Raw genomic sequence first — 17,338 nt, 5'->3', positions numbered from 1 at the left:
ATACAGAAATCACATGGACACGCTTTCAGTGTGCACCACCCTCAAGAAACAAAACCATTCTCCTTCCTTGGGAGTTCAGCTCTGAACATGATTGAACAAGCACAAGAATTAGCACAGCTGTTTTTCTTTCTTTTTTTCTTTTTTTTTTTTTCCCTTTTTTCTTTTCTTTTTTTTTTTTTTTTTTAAGGATGTGTTTCCTTCACTTTTCCAGGAAAACCTGTTTTTGCACTCTCTCCTCTCCGCCTTCACTTCTCTCACCTGCTTCACCCCAGCGGTCCATGAGCTATGTCTGGCTGGGTTACTCACCCGGTGAGGGCACGGGCGGGCAGTGCGGGTGCAGGCAGTGGCTCAGCCACATGCAGGACCGATCCCACACTCACCCCACCACCTCGGTCATGCTGGGGTGACCCATGACAGACCTTGCCTTGTTGCTGTGCCTGAGGCTGCCGGCAAGCTCTGCTCTGCCTTGTTTCTCCCTGTGCTCCTCATGGTGGAGCCTGCCCCGGTGTCCCACACCGTATGAGGGGAGCAGTGTGCAGCACACGAAATGCGTGCTCTCAGTAGGCTTTCAGGTCTGAGCACCAAGCCCCTGCGTAGTGGCTGTTTTGTTGCAGCAGCCTCCTCTGCCCTTGTTCAGTTCCACTTGCCCCCGTTTTTACAGCAGATCTGGGGATGGAGGTGGGTGACCCATGGGGATGGCTGCTAACCTTGCTCCCAGGTGGCTCTAATTCCTGCGTCCTGTGGGATCTCACTCAGCTCCTGCATTTCCCAACACGGCCCCTTGCCAAGTGAAGGCTGGCAGTGGCTTTCTGGGGCCAGGGCTGACTCCAGGCCCTGGCACGGCTGCAGGTCCCAGGCTGGTCCCCTGCCACATCCATCTGCAGGGCTTACCTGGGCAATGGGAGAGGGCTTGCAAGGTGGTGGCTGGGGAGTGCCACTGCCACAAGAGCCTGGCACAAATGCCCAGGTATGTGTTTAAAAGCTGAAAAGAGGGGGTTTCAAAACAGTGTTTGCAAAGCAGTGGCAATCCAGTTGTACCTCGGTGAGCATCAGCTGGCAAACCTTGGTTTGCACTCATTTGAAACGTCTCAGTCCCTTTTGTGTGGTTCTTTTTCAAGTTAATACAAGTGTTCACTTTTGTAAGGTATGGCAGAGCAGAGCTGTTCTCTGGTTGATACCTTCCCCCATCAGGTAATTAATACTAAGTCTGAATTTGCAAATGGTTTTGCATGTAAAATTGCTCATGTATATATAGGTCTCAAGGATATCAAAGAGACTGTTTGTTTGAGCAGTTATTCACGTGCTCTCCTGCAGAATGAGGATTATCATTTGGAGTTGGGATTTTCAAAATTAAATGAGCTTCAGTAACCGTATGCAGTGATAACTCAAATCATCATAAACACCATGCTAGTTCAGCTAGCTCTAAATCAGCATTACAGTAATAAAACAAACATTTCTGACAAAATGTTGTCTTTTCTACCTTTCACAGAACACAGCAGTCTACAGCAACCTCTCCGAATACTGAAAACTTATCAATGAATGAAGCAGGGAGTATGTAAATTTTTGCTATGAGAATGATTTTTGGCTGCACTATGTTTCATTAGTAATGATCACCTGAACTTGATCCTCAGGAAATAAGAACCTGAACCGGCCAAGTCATTCCTAAAAGCTCTGGTAATTGTAATTATTTAAAAATGCAAAGGATGTAAACCACAACGGTTTAGATTATAAAGCCAGCCTGGTGATCCTGTTCCATTTTTGGGTACCTAATCAAAGACACTGAAAGCATCCCTTTTTGCAGAAATCCAGGCTCCCTGAAAGTGCCTGGGGTTGAGCACCAAAACCTGGAAGCTCTCAGAACCACCAATCTTGAACTGATTATCTTGCCCAGTACAGATAAACGAAGTAAACCTCTGAAACAGACCTAGGCATTTACTGTCAGAAATCGAGCTGACCTTCAGAGCAAAACCACAATTTTTTAATGGATCTATTTCCCATGCCTTTGTTTTTCTATGCTTTTAAGTGAAGAGATGTATATATATAGAATGAAAATGCTCAGATGGAGGCAATCATCTGTCTGCCTATACAGTGTGTTTCCTCTGTTTTACAGAGCACATCCAAGCACACTGTTCCTTGCATGTGAGCAATCTCGTTTTATAGTGGTCACGATATACCGAACACATAGGGAACACATATAAATAAGTTTACTGATGGTGTACCGTGCACTCAGTCATGCAAGGGGAGCCCTGTGAACCCTCTACACACATGGGACCATCAGTGGAAAAGGCAAGGGCATGCCTACACTTGGGGCTCCAAAGGAAGCCCCCTGCCCCGTGGCTTAAAGCCCAAGGGTGAAGAAGGCAGAGATCTATGCCACAACACACGGGAGATCTGCGCACAGATCCATCGAGCTGAGGCAGAGTTTGGAGGAGAAAAATCAGAAGGTCTTGTGGATTCAGGTCTGCCTGGGCTTAGGGACTAACCTGTGTGTTATTCTCCTTGTATTTTTCCTTCTTTGTTTTCTAGATGGCTCTGCTCTAACCCCCCAGCGGTTCAGGTTTGGAAAGGCTCAATTCAGTATTTGAGGGAAAATAATACATTCAATTACAAAATCAAAGCAGTATCTCCTGGCACATGGGCAGCATCAGCTGAATAATAAGCTGTTTTCAGTGGGTGTTTGTTTTTAGGGTAAGGAGTTCTTATTTATTTTTTGTTTGTTTTATTTACCATGGGAGGTAATTTGAGCTCTGGTATCAAAACATGTCATGTTCTGCCAAGAGGGGATTAAAGCAGAGAATGCTATGGAAAGAAACTGGATTTGTCAGTAAAGAACTAAGAGAGATTTTATTTACCAGAGTTTTGCAATCAGAGCTTTTAATCTTCATCACAATTGGGCTATTCAAAGGCCAAGAATATGCTTCAAGGGCCAGTCAGGAATAACCCCAAAAGCAAAGAGTAGCTCAAATGCTAAAACGCTAACAAGTGCACGGCCACTTGCTACCCTCCAAGGTTCACGACACTGGGAGCACCTGCCTCTGGGGCAGGCAGGGATATTTGCTTTAGACGACTTCAGCACGCCAATGCAACAGGTGGGATTTGGTGCTGGGCAGGAAAAGCAGTGAGCCAGGATAAGGTGTTCCCATGGAAAAGCAGGAGAGCCCAGAAACATGGCTAATCTCAACAGCAGATATGGAACATCATGGAGGTACAGAGGGGGCTGCGTGAAAGCTGTGCTCCTGAGAGATGCTCAGCCTTCTCTGCAGCCCCAAATGGGAAGGCAAGACCTCGGAAAGGCGCCTCCAGCATTGCTGTGCCATCCGAGAGCCAAATAAGCAAGAAGCAAGCCTGAGGAATTCACTCTTGTCTCTGAACATCACGGTGGCTACTGAGAGCACTTGCCTTGGGCTGGAAACATCAATGCACCTACAGGAATCCTGCATTGAGTCAAAGGGTGCCTCTGCTTCTACAGCGACGTAACGGAGCGTGGGGTTTGCCTTACTGATTCGGGAATGGCAGACCAAAGCAAAACAGAGAGAACCGCTGTGCAAGTTAAAAGCTGAAACAGGGATACTTGTTCCTACCTGCAGGCTCTGTTTCTCTTAGCAGTATCCATCAGCTCGACATTGTTCTCATGTGGTAAAAGACATGGACTGATTAATTAAAAATAAAACTAGTTGGGCACAAGCTGCCAAATTTTATCAGTGCCCAAAATATTCAGCCAGAGAGCTAGAGGCATTTCCAAAGGCATCTCTGTAGTTGTCACTAATTTCTTGGGGGCCAAGATGCTTGGCCATTACCTAAAATATCTTGATAAGTTTTTCTAAAAACTTTTTGAAACATCAAGTTCCAAACAGCTTGCCAAGTGGTATGTGGAGTGACTTTGACAAACCTTAGAACAAAACAGGGATCTCTAAGCTCCTTTCTTTCTGCTTTAAAACCAAGGTTTCCCTCTCTTTAGTTAAAGTTGTCCTCCAGGATGCTCCATATTGAGGACAGAAAAAAATAAACAAACAAAAAAAAACAAACAACAAAAACAGCAGAAGGAAAATTTGTGTAATTGGAGATGTTGCTTGGGGACTGAGAACATATTTGCTGCCTTATCTAGTGCTTTTTTAATCTCAGGAAGTGCCAGGCAATTGGAATATGAAGATTGGTATCTTTTAAATATATCGACACTTGGAAATCTTCTGGATTAAACACCATTACATAACTCTTTCCATTAGGGCGTTAAGTTGATGAAAAAGCTGAGCAGTTTCAAGCCTTTTCTTTTCGAGAGCTGCCTGCAAGGAGGCTGGCAGGGCTCTTGGACAAGGCTGGTGCCCCCGGGGCAGGCGCCGAGGAGCTCGCTTCCTCACCTTGCTCTGCCCCGGCTGGGACCAGACTGTGAGCTGTGGCTGGAGGGGATGAAACCTCGTGGCTGGATGGCTTCCTGCAACTCTGAACTGGGAAAGTCTTCTCCTCAGCAGGCCAGTAATGAGGTTTGCAGCCCCAACTACCTGCACATGGTGTGAAATGGAGGTCATGCTGGTGGTGCCTGTGCTGGGGACCTGGCTGAGATCTGTCCTGGGAAGCTCTGGAGACCTGGCCTAGGAGGTGGGAGCCAGGAATGCACTGGGAGTCTGCAGGCACTGAGATCCGACAGAGCAAAGCATTGAGAACATCCCTGAGCTTCCCACTGCCTGTCCTGGAGAAAGAAATGTTTCTCGTTTGGCCTCGGTGAAGCCACAGGTGCAGGGAATGGATCAAATGGAACAAAATATGGGCCCGGAAAGCATCTCTGGGGTAGAGCAGCCCAGCCACATCCTATATTGTGCGCTTACATAACATAGCAAGATCCATCTTAAATTACATCTTTCTGTCTCTAATCACCCCGCTGGAAGGCTGCCAGGGCCACACTGATACATGGGAACCATCTTCCAATTTTCAGGCTAAGTTCATTGATGACTAGTTTACAGAATAACCACTTGCTCCCGAGCCAGCGTTGTCCTTTGACACCAATGGTGCTCCTCCCTCCTTGGTGTTGAGCTTCTCTGCTGTGTTTATTGACTGCAGTTACCTTCCCTCTCAGCCTTTGTTTTGGTGCCCTGACTTAACCTGGTTCTGCTAATCTCTTCTTAAAGTAAGGTCTCCGTTCCTCTTGTCACACTAACAGCCCCCTTTGGACCTAGTGCCATTTGAGTTAATTTTTTTGAACACTACATGATCATAGCTTTATCCAAATCTGAGCTGAGATTTATTTTTTTTTAACTCTCTGTCTTGCTCTGAATACAGTACCAACCTATGGTATCTCAAAATGGCAAAACTGGCGGCCTGCTTCTGTCAGGTGAGAAGACGATGAGGAGGAGATGGTGGAATAAATGTTTCTAACCCCAAATTGAGGGAGTTCCTCAGGACCGCTCTCATTTCTGGGCTGCTTCTGGCTATAACAACCCCTCTCTTATGTCACAAAGAACCAGCCCTGCAGACAAGCAAAGGCTTGGCAGAGGTAACGCGTCACGGCAACAAAATTTTATCCCTGTCAAAATTAATATTTGGAGAGGACCCAACTGGTTTTAAGAACCTTGCAAATCAAATGAAAGCCACGCATCTCGCTGCAAGGAGCTGATTTCCACATGGGGTGAACTGGCAAAGTAAAAAGCAACACAAAGAGCTGGAGCCAAGAAAGAATGGATGCGGTGAAGCTGAAGGTTATTTAGTTATGTTACACACCTATGGCGTATATCTTTGCCACGCTGATATTTACAATCCACCTTTTCTATTACGTAGAGTACATTCTGTATGTACCACAGCCTCGTGAATGTTCTCTAAGATATAGGTATGGAGGGTGTTAGTTTCAGAGCAAAACGAGAAGCAGCGTTCTGTTGGGCTGAACGAGAGAGGAATTGCTTTGAGTAAGCTAATCTGGTTCACACAGCAGCGTGCGCATCTCTTCGTACGCGGGGTGGTTTATGACACAACAAGTAAATAGCAGGGTGAGTCTGCTACTGATGACACCGTACCCTTTAAAAAGAAAAACTGCTGAGGTTATTCATGGCAATATTAAAGTATTATCTGCTGAGACATATATGCGAATCAAAGAAATGTATTGTACCATCAGTAGAAAGATATTTCTCTCTATAAAAATCTCCTTTTTGACAGAGCCAGCTGGAAATATTCCAGCTAAACAGATCGGCTTAGCAAAATATTTTGTGAAAACACCACTCATTCAGCAAACCTCCTGCGACCTCCCGGTGGCTGTGGCAATCAAGTTCTGAGCCCACAGCACCACTCCTTCTCACGGTGTCCCTCCTGCCTTGACCCTACATGCTCCCAGCATGTTGGCTGCCCGCTCCCGGTGCATGTGGGGCTGGGGAAGTGAGCTCTGCACGTCCAGGAAAAAGCACTGGAGCATTGCATCCCTGGCCATGCGGCTTGGCAATGACATGAGGGCTGCCAGTGGCCACCCAGCGCTACCCTGCTGGTCGAGGAAGGTGGGAGAGCTGCTGATAGGCAACGTGCTGAGCTCCAGCGGCACCTGCTTGACGTGCTGCATTTTGGGATGGAGAGGTCAGGTGGTGAATCAAGTAGGAACATGATGATGATACGTGTGCTGAGGGAATGACAGGGAGAGGCAGACGCGGCCTGAGAGAACGTGAAAATGTAGGTAGCAACGCATGAGGGGAAGGGCTGTGAGTCTGGGATCCTGGGAGCCTGTTTACTTGTCCTGGCAAGGAGCGGTGTGCACACCTAGGATTCTCCAAAGCTCCCAAAAACTGCATTTTGCAGCAATGAAAGACGGAGGCACAGCCACAGCCCTGTGCCTGCTGCCAGCCTCTGGGAAGGGCTGCCCTGCACACGCTTCTGGCTCTATTAACCTATGGCCGGCTAAGCCGATTCAAAAGTGGAAATATTAAAAGTTGGGGCAGGATGCAGTTATGGCAACAACAAAGCCATCTTAATTCCCCACGCTTAAACACCGTCCTTGACTCCACTGCTGCATTTCCCTGGTTCATGGGAACCCTGATAAACTCTGGCTGGTTTTGGTGGAGAGAGATTACGATAGCAAGGACCTTGAAATGTCTCCTCAACAAAGCACACTGCACCTGGAGGAAGACAAAAGGCTGGCTTGTAACAGAATAATCTCTCTGTCTTTATGTTTCTTGCTAATTCAAAGAGCTGATCTCGCCATGATCTCTGTTACTTTGCTGTTGGTGCTAGTTCTCTGCTTTGGTTGAAGATCTGTCAGCAATTTTATTACAGACTCTTGTTTCCAGGGATTTAAGACCTGGTCATAAAAGCATGGTCCCAGCTGAAACTTAGCATATAAGGTTACAAAATTAAAAAAAAAAAGAAAAAAGTGAGCAAGCAAGCTCAAATATTTTTAAGGCTATAAAAGCGTAAACAGAAACAGAAGCATGCACCTTAAAGTGATTACAACGATTGTTTGTTTTCCCCAGACAGGAAAAATTACTTTATTTTATTAATTTTTCTAACCTATGGGTAATTAATAAATCATTAGTTGGAAGCATTCTTGGGCTAATTTGAAAAAAAAAAAAAAAAGGATTGAAATTGAAATAATTTAATTGTACACATTTTTGGATGATATTCCTAATGCCCTAACTTACTTATGTTATTTGTTAGCTCAATGTTATTACCTCAAAAAGAATACCTTCTCAGGCTGATGACTTACACCTTTAAAATATTTCTATTGACCCTTAATAAATCATACTATAAAGGAGCCATATAAATTCATATTTTTAAAACTCTTGAATTATGGATCTACCTATGCTGGTTAACACTAACCACTATAAAACCAGTAATTATGTATTTACTGTCTGGTTTAGACTGGTATTAGAAGAAACTCAACCGTAATATATACAGAGAGAGATTTACATTTATGGCACATATAAATTTCAATGCTCATCGAGGGTTTTACCTAAACTTTCATAAATAACAACCCAGCACAGCTCACATAGCTCTATTTTCTTTTCCTCTCTCTGCAAAGGAAGGGGTGAGTTAAGGATGAAGTGTTAGCTGGCGCTTGAGCTCTAACTGAATTTCCTTACTCTGCGAGCACAGGTCAAATCCTTTGACACGATACGCTTGGTACTTGCACAAAGTAATCTTTCAAGTTAAAACATGTGTGATGTGGTGGAAGCCTTCTCTCCCCTTCGGTTCCCCTTTTGTCTGTGAATTGGTTATGGTTAGATCTTTTAAATGAACAGGTGTACTTGCTCGCTTTTTGTGATACGAAAGAAGCATAAAACTCGATTATAGCAATTTATGGTCTCTTAACTTGCTTGGACTTGTATCCATGACACAAGCAGCTTTATGCTCAAATTCAAGACTTGGTAAAATAGGAAGTTAAAATTAACCTCAATCCTTTTATAGATGAAAACCTCAACAAATAAACAGTGGTTTAGTGGCATGGCAACCTGCCCCTTTAAATCCAAGAACTAGTCTGAGATGTCTATTTTGAGTTAGTTTTGTTTTTTTTTAAAAAAAAAAAAGATAATTGGACTTGGATGAGCAGAGAAGTAGCCTGTGATTCATACCAGTGTGAGTTAAAGCACGGCGCAATGCTGCTGCTGAGAAGTTAGCAATGTATGGGCTTTTTGTGCCTTATGCCCATATAAAAAGCACCCCATACTCTCTTCAGTGAGAGTTTAATAAATGTGTTTCAGGACGTGAAGAAGTACATGCCGGTATGGCAACAGGGTGGAAAGGGTCAGAAGCATTTCATTTTGGGGGCCTCCCTTCTGAAACATGATGCTGTTGAGTAAAAATAAAAGGCATGAAAACACCCGTACTCCCTAGAGATCTCCCATGAGACCAGCCCAAAAGCCAGCCCTACTTTGAACACTGAGCAAAACGCGATGGTGCTGTAGCTCCTTGCCACTGCAGCCCTTTTGCCTTGCTGCAACAGTGGGACGAAGACGAGCCCTACAAGCCAAAAGGTGCCTGCGGCAGAGGGAGTCAACATCAAAGAGGCTTTGGGTTTAGGGTTATTTCACTGGTAGAGGCTGCAGCCTCAGCAAGTTGCTCAGGAGGGTCTTAGGATAACGTGCAAACTGGGGAGGCAGAAGCAAAGGGGAGCTCAGGGGAAGCTTTGAGGAGGGTATCGATGAGGAAACACCAGCAATTCAACTGGTACCGCCTTCCAAGCTACATTCACAGGTGAAATGCATTAAAACCGTGTTTGTGAAGAGCAAAGCAGAGCAATATACTAAATATATTACTGAAGAGAGCAGCTGAGCCCCCAGACGGGTGTGAAGCCGTCCCAGCGAGGGACCTCCATGTGGAACAAGGGAAGGGGGATACACGGGGCTGAACCCGATACTCTGCTAAGCATATAGTGTTCCCGAGAAGCCGAGGAATGCACGTCTGCGACCGATACCTCCACCCACGGAGCTGCAGGCTGCCGAGCAGCCGCAACAGCATGGGCATTTGCTTTTGCAGGAGCTGAGCTGCACGGAGGGGAATCCCAACGTGGTCTGCTCTGCAGATTAGAAAACCAAGGGAGGCTGGTGAGGTGCAGGATGAGACCCAGGAAAGGACACTGTGTGCTCCTTCAACCTTTCTGTTTGCTCATTTGCTTTTTCCCTGCCTCTTGTTAGAATATAATATGTGGCAATGTGTTGGTTTATTTCCCGTGCTTCTCAAAACTGCCTGGTTCTGCATTCAGTGAAGTCAACAGAAGGTTTACAGTAGATGTCACTGGGCCAAAGACCTCCCTGGTCCTGGGAATAAAAAGATGCAGCAAGCTTTGTGTTCTGCAAGTGACATACTTTTCTGTATGCAACAAAGAGTAACCCTGGCTTTAAAAAATAAATGTTGAAAAAAGAACTTATTGCAGGAATTGATGGTAACCCTCTCCCCGCAGAGCACCAGCAGAGAACTTCAACTACGAGAAGAGCAGAAGAAAACTCCACTGGGAACAGCTCTCACTGCAAGTACCATATTGCACCCTCGCTTCAGAGGCATCTCACTACAAACCTGCACCTTGATATGCATTGCGCGAAGTGTGTTATCAGCTATCATTACGTAGCGACCTGATTCTCTGCTTACGAAGTTCCAGCAGATTTTAGTAGCAGATTTGATCTTACTAGTGACAGACTCAACTCCAGCAGTGGCAGATAAGGTTTCAAACTGAATTGCTTGGTTTCACTGGCATCATCAAAGCCTGCATCTCAGAGGAAATCGGACTCCAGAGTCACTGTTCGGCAGGTTTTTGTTCAAATACAACCCAACGGATAACCACCAGCCCCAGAAATATGTTCAAACCAGCCTGCCCACATTTAGATCTTGTCTCTAAGAGGTCCTCTGCAGGGGACAAAGCACTTTGTAAAATTCTCTTTGCAACTGTCTCTCTGGCAAAGGTCAAAGCAAGGCATTGACATAATTCTCTCTCATTCAAGCACACAATTAATTGATAACTACCCATCAGGAAATACACCTACACATACAAAAAGGCCTATGATAATGCACCTTTGCAAGAAAACAGACTTGCAAGGCCTCCATGGATCTCAGGACAGCCAAAAAGAGAGGCAGGGGCAAGGGGGAAATGCCTCCGAGCCCCATAGCTCTCAGCAAGGCCAGGCAGGTGCTGGGTGAGCAGGGGGAGGATTTTGGGTACTTACCCTGAATCTGACTCTGAGGCTGAGGGTTAAAAGCAGTGGTGTGGTTCAAGGAGGCTCGTGGGTTGGGTGTGGGGGCTGGGTGGTGTGGGCTGACCCTCATGGCCGTACGACGCAACTGCTCCAGTTCACTCAGGCGCTCTGAAAAGGACAAGCTCCCGGGCTTTGTCTGCTCATCTAGTTTCTGACGATGTCCTATTGTGGGAGGGGGGGGAAAAAGATCAGAAAATCTCACTGATACATGAGGTCTGTTGACTTTTTTTTTTTTTTTAAAAAAAAAAAAAAGAAAACCCTCATCCACTGGCAAAGTACCTAACCAGCTAGCAGCTATCTGCAATTAAACTGAAACCACCTCTCTGCAAGAACAGGAGACACAAACAAGTCATGCATTGAAACCATATCGCAGGGCAGCCCAAGATGGCCTACTCTGAAAAAACAGGTTCACTGAAAAGTGTAGTGCACCTTCCTATTGCACCTCATAATGGGAGAGGAAGCATTTTTGGAAGGAGTAAAGTCTGTTGGGATGAATAAAAGGAAGAAAATTGTGATGGCCCCTGTGCTAAACCTGCATTGGAGTAACTCAGCAGAAATTCAATCTCAGACTATTGTGAAGTACCATAATTAGACAAGTACTAGGGGGCTATAAAATAGTAAACCCAAACAAATCCCATTTTTGGATCCTTTAGCAATGGTTTTATAGACAGAAATAGGCAAGAAACACCAGAAGCTGGCAGAATTGCAGCTGGCGGGTCATGAAGTCTCCCTTAGTGGAGTTTCCAAAACATGAGGTCCCACCAGACATCCAACTGTAGGGGAACTGATGCTGACATTACAGTGCAGGCCAGTGCACAGAGGGGTTAGCTTCGGCCATGTGCAAGCTATGGGGGCCCACATGCCCCAGGGCAACCTTTGGAGGATGGGGGAACAGGGAAGGAGCTAGAAGGCAGCGCAGCATCGGGGCACAGCCAGGTTCAGCTGGAAGGGCAGAGACCTTGTCCTGTCATGAGGACTGGTGTCAAGATAAACTTTAGATAGCAGCAATGAGCAATACGCAAGGAATAATGTAATGCATTTCTAACTGCTGCCTGTGAGTGCTCTCTGCTCTGGGATCCTATATGTAGCCTTGTCACAAAATGCCACATTGCTCAATAAACTCAAAGACTGAGTACAGAGCATACACTAAGGATGTCTCATCTCTCCGTTTCCCCCAGTCCCAATTCCACACTTTGCATTTGTCTCCAGAAATCAGCTGCCTTGCGAATCTTTGTGTCTTGTCCCTTCTCCTTTTTTCCTAAAGGAAAGGGCACTGTTACCCTCACCTGAACACATCTCCACTGTCTAGCCCAGAGGCCAAATTTAGTTCTACTTGCTCCCTTAGAGAAGGTGGCATTATCCATGTTTTCTGCCAAATCCCATAGTTTTCTGCCTGTCCGCTCCTGATTTTCATTGTCTTTCCACAAAAAGTTGCCTTTGACATCTCTCCACCCTCCGTGCCAGGAGGTGGCCAATGCTGCTCCTGTGGCAAGTCCTCTGTGAACTCGTGGCTGCAGCGGTGAAACAGACTGGCACAAAACTCCCCAGAATAATCCACATGTCCTCAGAGTATTTAATGTTTAAACATTTATATACACCCAGCTTCCAATTCTGCATATCGGTGAATAAGCAACAAGCGATCTCTGAAAAGGTCTGTATGTCCCTTACTCTACAGTGTGCTCTTTCATGCCACCCTAACAGCTTAATCAAGACACAGGACCATTTTATACACTAAGGGGAAAATGTACATTTAAAAGCAGTTCCCAGTAGCTGCATTTCTAAAATTAAATTTTATAACTTGTATTATGGTTCCAAATCGCAGCGGCTCGGCATTTCTTCCTGTTGCCAGGCCCTTTGGCACAGCTTGAACTGTCTCAGATTCCACACTGTGCTATAAATTATCCCAAGAGGGGAAAAAAAATTAAAATATAAAAAGACATATTATATAGCAGCGGTTTCATCGTTAAAGAGACCCATTAGGGCTTCCAGAAAAAAAAAAAAAAAAAAAAAAAAAAGGAAGGCGAGGGGGGAAAGATGAAAAAGACTTTTATCTGACATTCTGGTGGGTCAAGAGCAAACGCTTCGTTTGTCAGCAGTGCAAAGCTGGACACTGCCCCAAGCCTCAGGCTCCTGACACCGGCCTTGAACGCGAACACGCGGAGTCATACAAGATGTGTAAAATACCTCATACATTTGGATTAGTTTAAGCTTCAGCGGGCTGAACCAAGGGCTTGCGGAGCCAAGACTCAGATCTTTCCAAATCCATACCCCCAGTGTAATTTATTCCTCATTTCGAATTCACGTCAGCCATTTTCTGCTTCCAAGCCAGCAGTTTGACCTCCCTGTACCCTGCTTTCTCCTCTGCCGGCCAGGCGCTGCCCTCACGGCACCCCGCGCTGCGGCGGCCCAGCCTGGCCCCAAGCTATCCCACGGCCCCGGGTGAGCAGTTCCTGCGCTAAGGGCTGTGCTCAGGCCAGCGAGGCAACAATTAATGTTCCCCTCTGAAGCTCGTCCAGGCACTACATTTGTTCCTGAATTAACAAATGAGCCAAAGGCGCAGCGTCCTCCTGAGGCCTCCACGGGGCACGCTGCTCCCAGGCCTACCACCTCGTGTCTCTGCATCGCCCATCCACCAAGCGAAGCACCTGCCCCAGATTCTGTCAGTTTTGGGCATTGTCAGAGGATTCCTCCCTCAGCTTGTAGCTCCAAAAGTCACTTTCCACTCCCCACCACCAATCAGAAGACCTATCCAACCTTATCTCCCCTGCTGGCTGCTGCAGGTAGCAGCACTGAACCTGTTTTTGTGGTAGGAAATTGAAGAACTCTGTCAGAAAAATATAACAAATACAAATGGTTTTCCCAAGCCACTATAAACGCACAGGCAGAACATTGCTAGGGTGACTTGTATTTTCACATTTATTAGCTTTACTTTGAAGTTATCCTCTAAACATTTTGCTTAAAGAGCAGGCAAGTTGTCCTCGGTTCACCTCTGTAAAGCACAGGACTATTATTATCCCCATTTTGCAGGTGGAAAACTGAATCACGGAGAAATGAGGTGACCTGCCTGTGGTCAGACAGTGAACCTGCGGCAGACGCCTGCCTCCCAGCTCAGCCCTGTGCCCGCACCACCAGTCTTCACAGAACCACAGACTCATGAAGATTGGAAAAGATCTTTAAGATCAACGAGTCCAACCATCACTTAACACCACCAAGACCACCACTAAACCATGTCTCTAAGCACCGCATCCAGATATCTCTTCAATACTTCCTGGGGTGGGGATTCCACCGCTTCCCTGAGCAGCCCGTTCCAATGCTTGACCACCCTCCTCCAGAAGAAATCCTTACCAATATCCAATCTACATGTAAACCTCCCCAGGTGCAACTTGGTGCCATTTCCTCACATCCTCACGCTTGTCACCTGTGAAAGGAGACTAATACCCCCCTTGCTGCAACCATCTTCCAGGTAGTTGTAGATAGTGATGAGGTCTCCCCTCAGCCTCCTTCTCTCCAGACTAAACAACCCCAATTCCCTCAGTTGCCCCTCATAAGTCCTGTTTTCTAGTCCCTTCACCAGCTTTGTTGCTACTCTCTGCACTCACTTGAGCACCTCAATGTCCTTCCTGTAGTGAGGGCCCCAAAACTGAACACAGTACTCAAGGTGCGGTCTCACTGGTGCTGCATACAATGGGATGATACTTTCCCTGGTCCTGCTGGCCTCACTATTCCTGATACAGGCCAGGATGACATTGGCCTTCTTGGCCACCTGGGCACACTGCTGGCTCATGTTCGGCTCGCTATTGACCAGCACCCCCAGATCTTTTACTGCTAGGCAACTTCCCAGTCCCTTTCCCATCTCTGAAGAGTAGTGTGAGGAACGTTGAGTAAGAGTGGCAGACAGGGAAGCCGTGCACCTAGTGCCACCACTCCCAGCACCAGGCAGGGTGAGGGGGAAGAGTTGCCACAAGAGGGGGTGGCATTTTTGCCTCTTGCTCTTGTGCTCCCTCTTCCCGGGGGTTGCAGAGTTGGAGGTTTTCCATAGAATAAGTATGGTAATAAACCCTTTGGCTAAACCAAAGGGGTTGGGAGCTTCTGGACTTTTTTCCTTATCCCTTTCAAATACGGAGGTCAGGCAGACTTTTTTACACAGAATATTAAATGAGGAGTGTAGAGAAAACATTAGCTTTTCTGATACTTTTACAGCAACACGACATGAAAGTGTTTTCCCTCTTAATGGGAGGGAAACGCAGTTTTATAGACTTCAAGAGGCTGTGGAGCACTCAGCTTGGACAGCAGCCACCTGCTCGGAGCTCTGGATGTGGAAGCAACCAGAACGACGTGTCTTGGCAGCCCCCATCCTGTGCACATCCAGGAAAGGTGTGAGGCCCTTGGTGCTCCCATTCTGCCCGACGAAGCTACCGAAATTCCTGTGTACGCTCAGTAGGAGACTGCTGTAGTGAATTGATGCACTTTTTTTCTTTTCTTTCCAGTTTTGATGAGACAAGCACACTCTTCTGTCACTTGCTCCCATTCACGCACAAACCTCACAGTTTGGAGGAACCCAAGGGTACAGACCTGAGGCCAGAGACACGCCCAGGCAGAGAAGCCTCAAGTTTTCATGTATACAATGCACAGGTTTCCTGCCCCAAATCAGCAGATTGTACTTGTGTGTGTGGATAGCACAAGGGGAGCTTATTTAAGCAAAGTCCTTTGTTCCCAAAGTGAGCAGAATACCTCCCTCTCTCTCCTCTGCATCCCTTTTTCTGAGGACAGAAACAGAGGATCTCACAAACCGTGCAACCCAAAAAGTGGTTTATCCAAGGGGAAAACATCGTATCCGTTCAGGCTTTGCCAAAATGGGGAGCGACTGACCAGACCCAATGCTTTGGTTTAAAGAAATCTTGCCACTTTGGAACCATTTTGGAACTTGATCCAAGCATCTCCGGTTTTCAGGGCTGTTTGTGTGCAGGGCTTTGGTTTGGCTCCAGCTCTGGCTGGGTAGAAAATAAGCCATGTTTCACTGTGTCTAGCTAATAAAGTGGTAAACATTGTTTAGTACCACAGAGTTAAAATAAATCCAATTATTTTGTACATAGTGAGGAATGAGAAGAAAATCTGCTCTTTCACTTTTTTGTAGGAAGGGAGCACATGCTTTTTAGTGCAAAAAATAAAATAATCTTGCAAACAAAACTGAATTGAAGTATAGAACTTCTATATTACTACAAAACTGAGTACTGCAAATGCTTGAAAATCATCCATCTTGCTTGTTAAAAAAAACACACATTTTTTTGCTAACAATGGAAATAGTGCCATAATATTTTTCTATGCCCCAAATGTCACAGTGAAAATAATTTAGTCTTTTTCCCTTATTTGCTATCTCTACAGGAGCAGCAACTAATATAACACCATTTACTGTGTTTTAAAGCAGACCTGACTTGATCCTGCAGAGGTGTATGCACTAACCAGTTATATGGCAGCCCATGGGGTTCTAGAAAGTGATGCTTGAAAGCGAAACCAGCCTAAAAAGTGGTTTCCTCCCTAGCCTCCATGGTTTGGAAGGGACTTATACCACATTTGGGCATTACAGAGATCATTGCAGGACAGCACTGGAACACACCAACCTCTTGTACAGTGTTAAAAATACAGTGTAAAATGTTCCTAAAAAAGGAACTAGACACCCTGTAGGATGTTTTCCTTCTCCTCAGTTAAAAATATTGCTGCAGTGAGGAGAAATAATGGTGATGGCAGTCAGACCTTCGAATAGATTCATCAGCAATTATATTTTTTGGCTGTTTTTCTAAGTACTGTGCAAGGAAAGCCTTATTTCCAGACAGTAGGAAGAGCATGGCAGACAGGATATTATGCTAAACATTTCTGTGTTGTGTCTGTAATTACCGCCAGAATCAGTGTTGGTCATTGGACCCAACCTGACCTTAGGCTTGAGGTACTGGGAAACACATGAATGAGACTGGACATGATGCACATGCACCATTCCCCAGCACAATGCACAGCCTGACATCCAGATGCCCTTCAAAAGCTGAACACCAAATAACGCCAGCGCTGTGTAATGCCAAATACAGACGGACTGACACCAGGAAATGTTTCCAGCTGCGCTTCTTCTATCAGCTCCCTGGCAAACCTCGGGCTTTCCGTGCCTTTATGGAAAATCTGTTTGTTGCTCTGAGTAACTGCAGACATACTAGACGTTTCAGGTGTGATCCTTTGCTCAGCATTTAATTTTTCCACTCGATAATCCAATTTGGCTGTATGTTAAACAAGTGTCCAGTGCTGCCAAGAAGGCACACCAGGATTCACGCGGCACCTTTGCTGCTCTCCAGTAGCTCCCCCAGTGCAGACCCTTGCCCGTGGGAAATGCAAGGCTGCTGACGGCAGCTCCGTTCGGGTTCCTCACCCCACACTCACTGCACAGTAGCGACACACACGCTGGCAGCTCCTGCTGAGCAGCTGGGGTACATTTTTTCCTACATTTTTTAACAGTAGTTAAATACTCCCAGTGATATTGTTTTTCTTACGGCTTCTTTTTAAAAACAACATTTAAAAAACACCCAACTCACAAATGGATACTATGGATAGAGCAAGCTACAAATTTCTAACAAGAAGGAGTCCTTCCCCTGGATGGGAGAGTCAGAATCAAGTCCATCTTGCCTGATCTGCAATAGAAAATGAACTTC

General features: G+C 45.9%; 1 protein-coding gene across 6 annotated transcripts in view; it reads right to left on the bottom strand.

Moving 5' to 3' along the window:
* RUNX1 (RUNX family transcription factor 1) overlaps positions 1-17,338 on the bottom strand; it is a 156,205-nt gene that overhangs the window by 22,725 nt on the left and 116,142 nt on the right. For 4 of the 6 annotated variants that reach the window (XM_068688527.1, XM_068688529.1, XM_068688531.1 and 1 more), the window contains one exon: positions 10,620-10,811. The exons of the other annotated variants lie outside the window; for them this stretch is intronic. In XM_068688527.1, the coding sequence (XP_068544628.1) occupies positions 10,620-10,811 (192 nt within the window). The remainder of the gene's footprint in view (positions 1-10,619; positions 10,812-17,338) is intronic. 6 annotated transcript variants of the gene reach the window in all.

This window comes from Anas acuta, chromosome 1 (genome assembly GCF_963932015.1).
Source record: "Anas acuta chromosome 1, bAnaAcu1.1, whole genome shotgun sequence".
NCBI lineage: Eukaryota > Metazoa > Chordata > Aves > Anseriformes > Anatidae > Anas > Anas acuta.
Note: the sequence above shows the minus strand (reverse complement) of the source record. Positions and strands in the feature narration are given on the sequence as shown.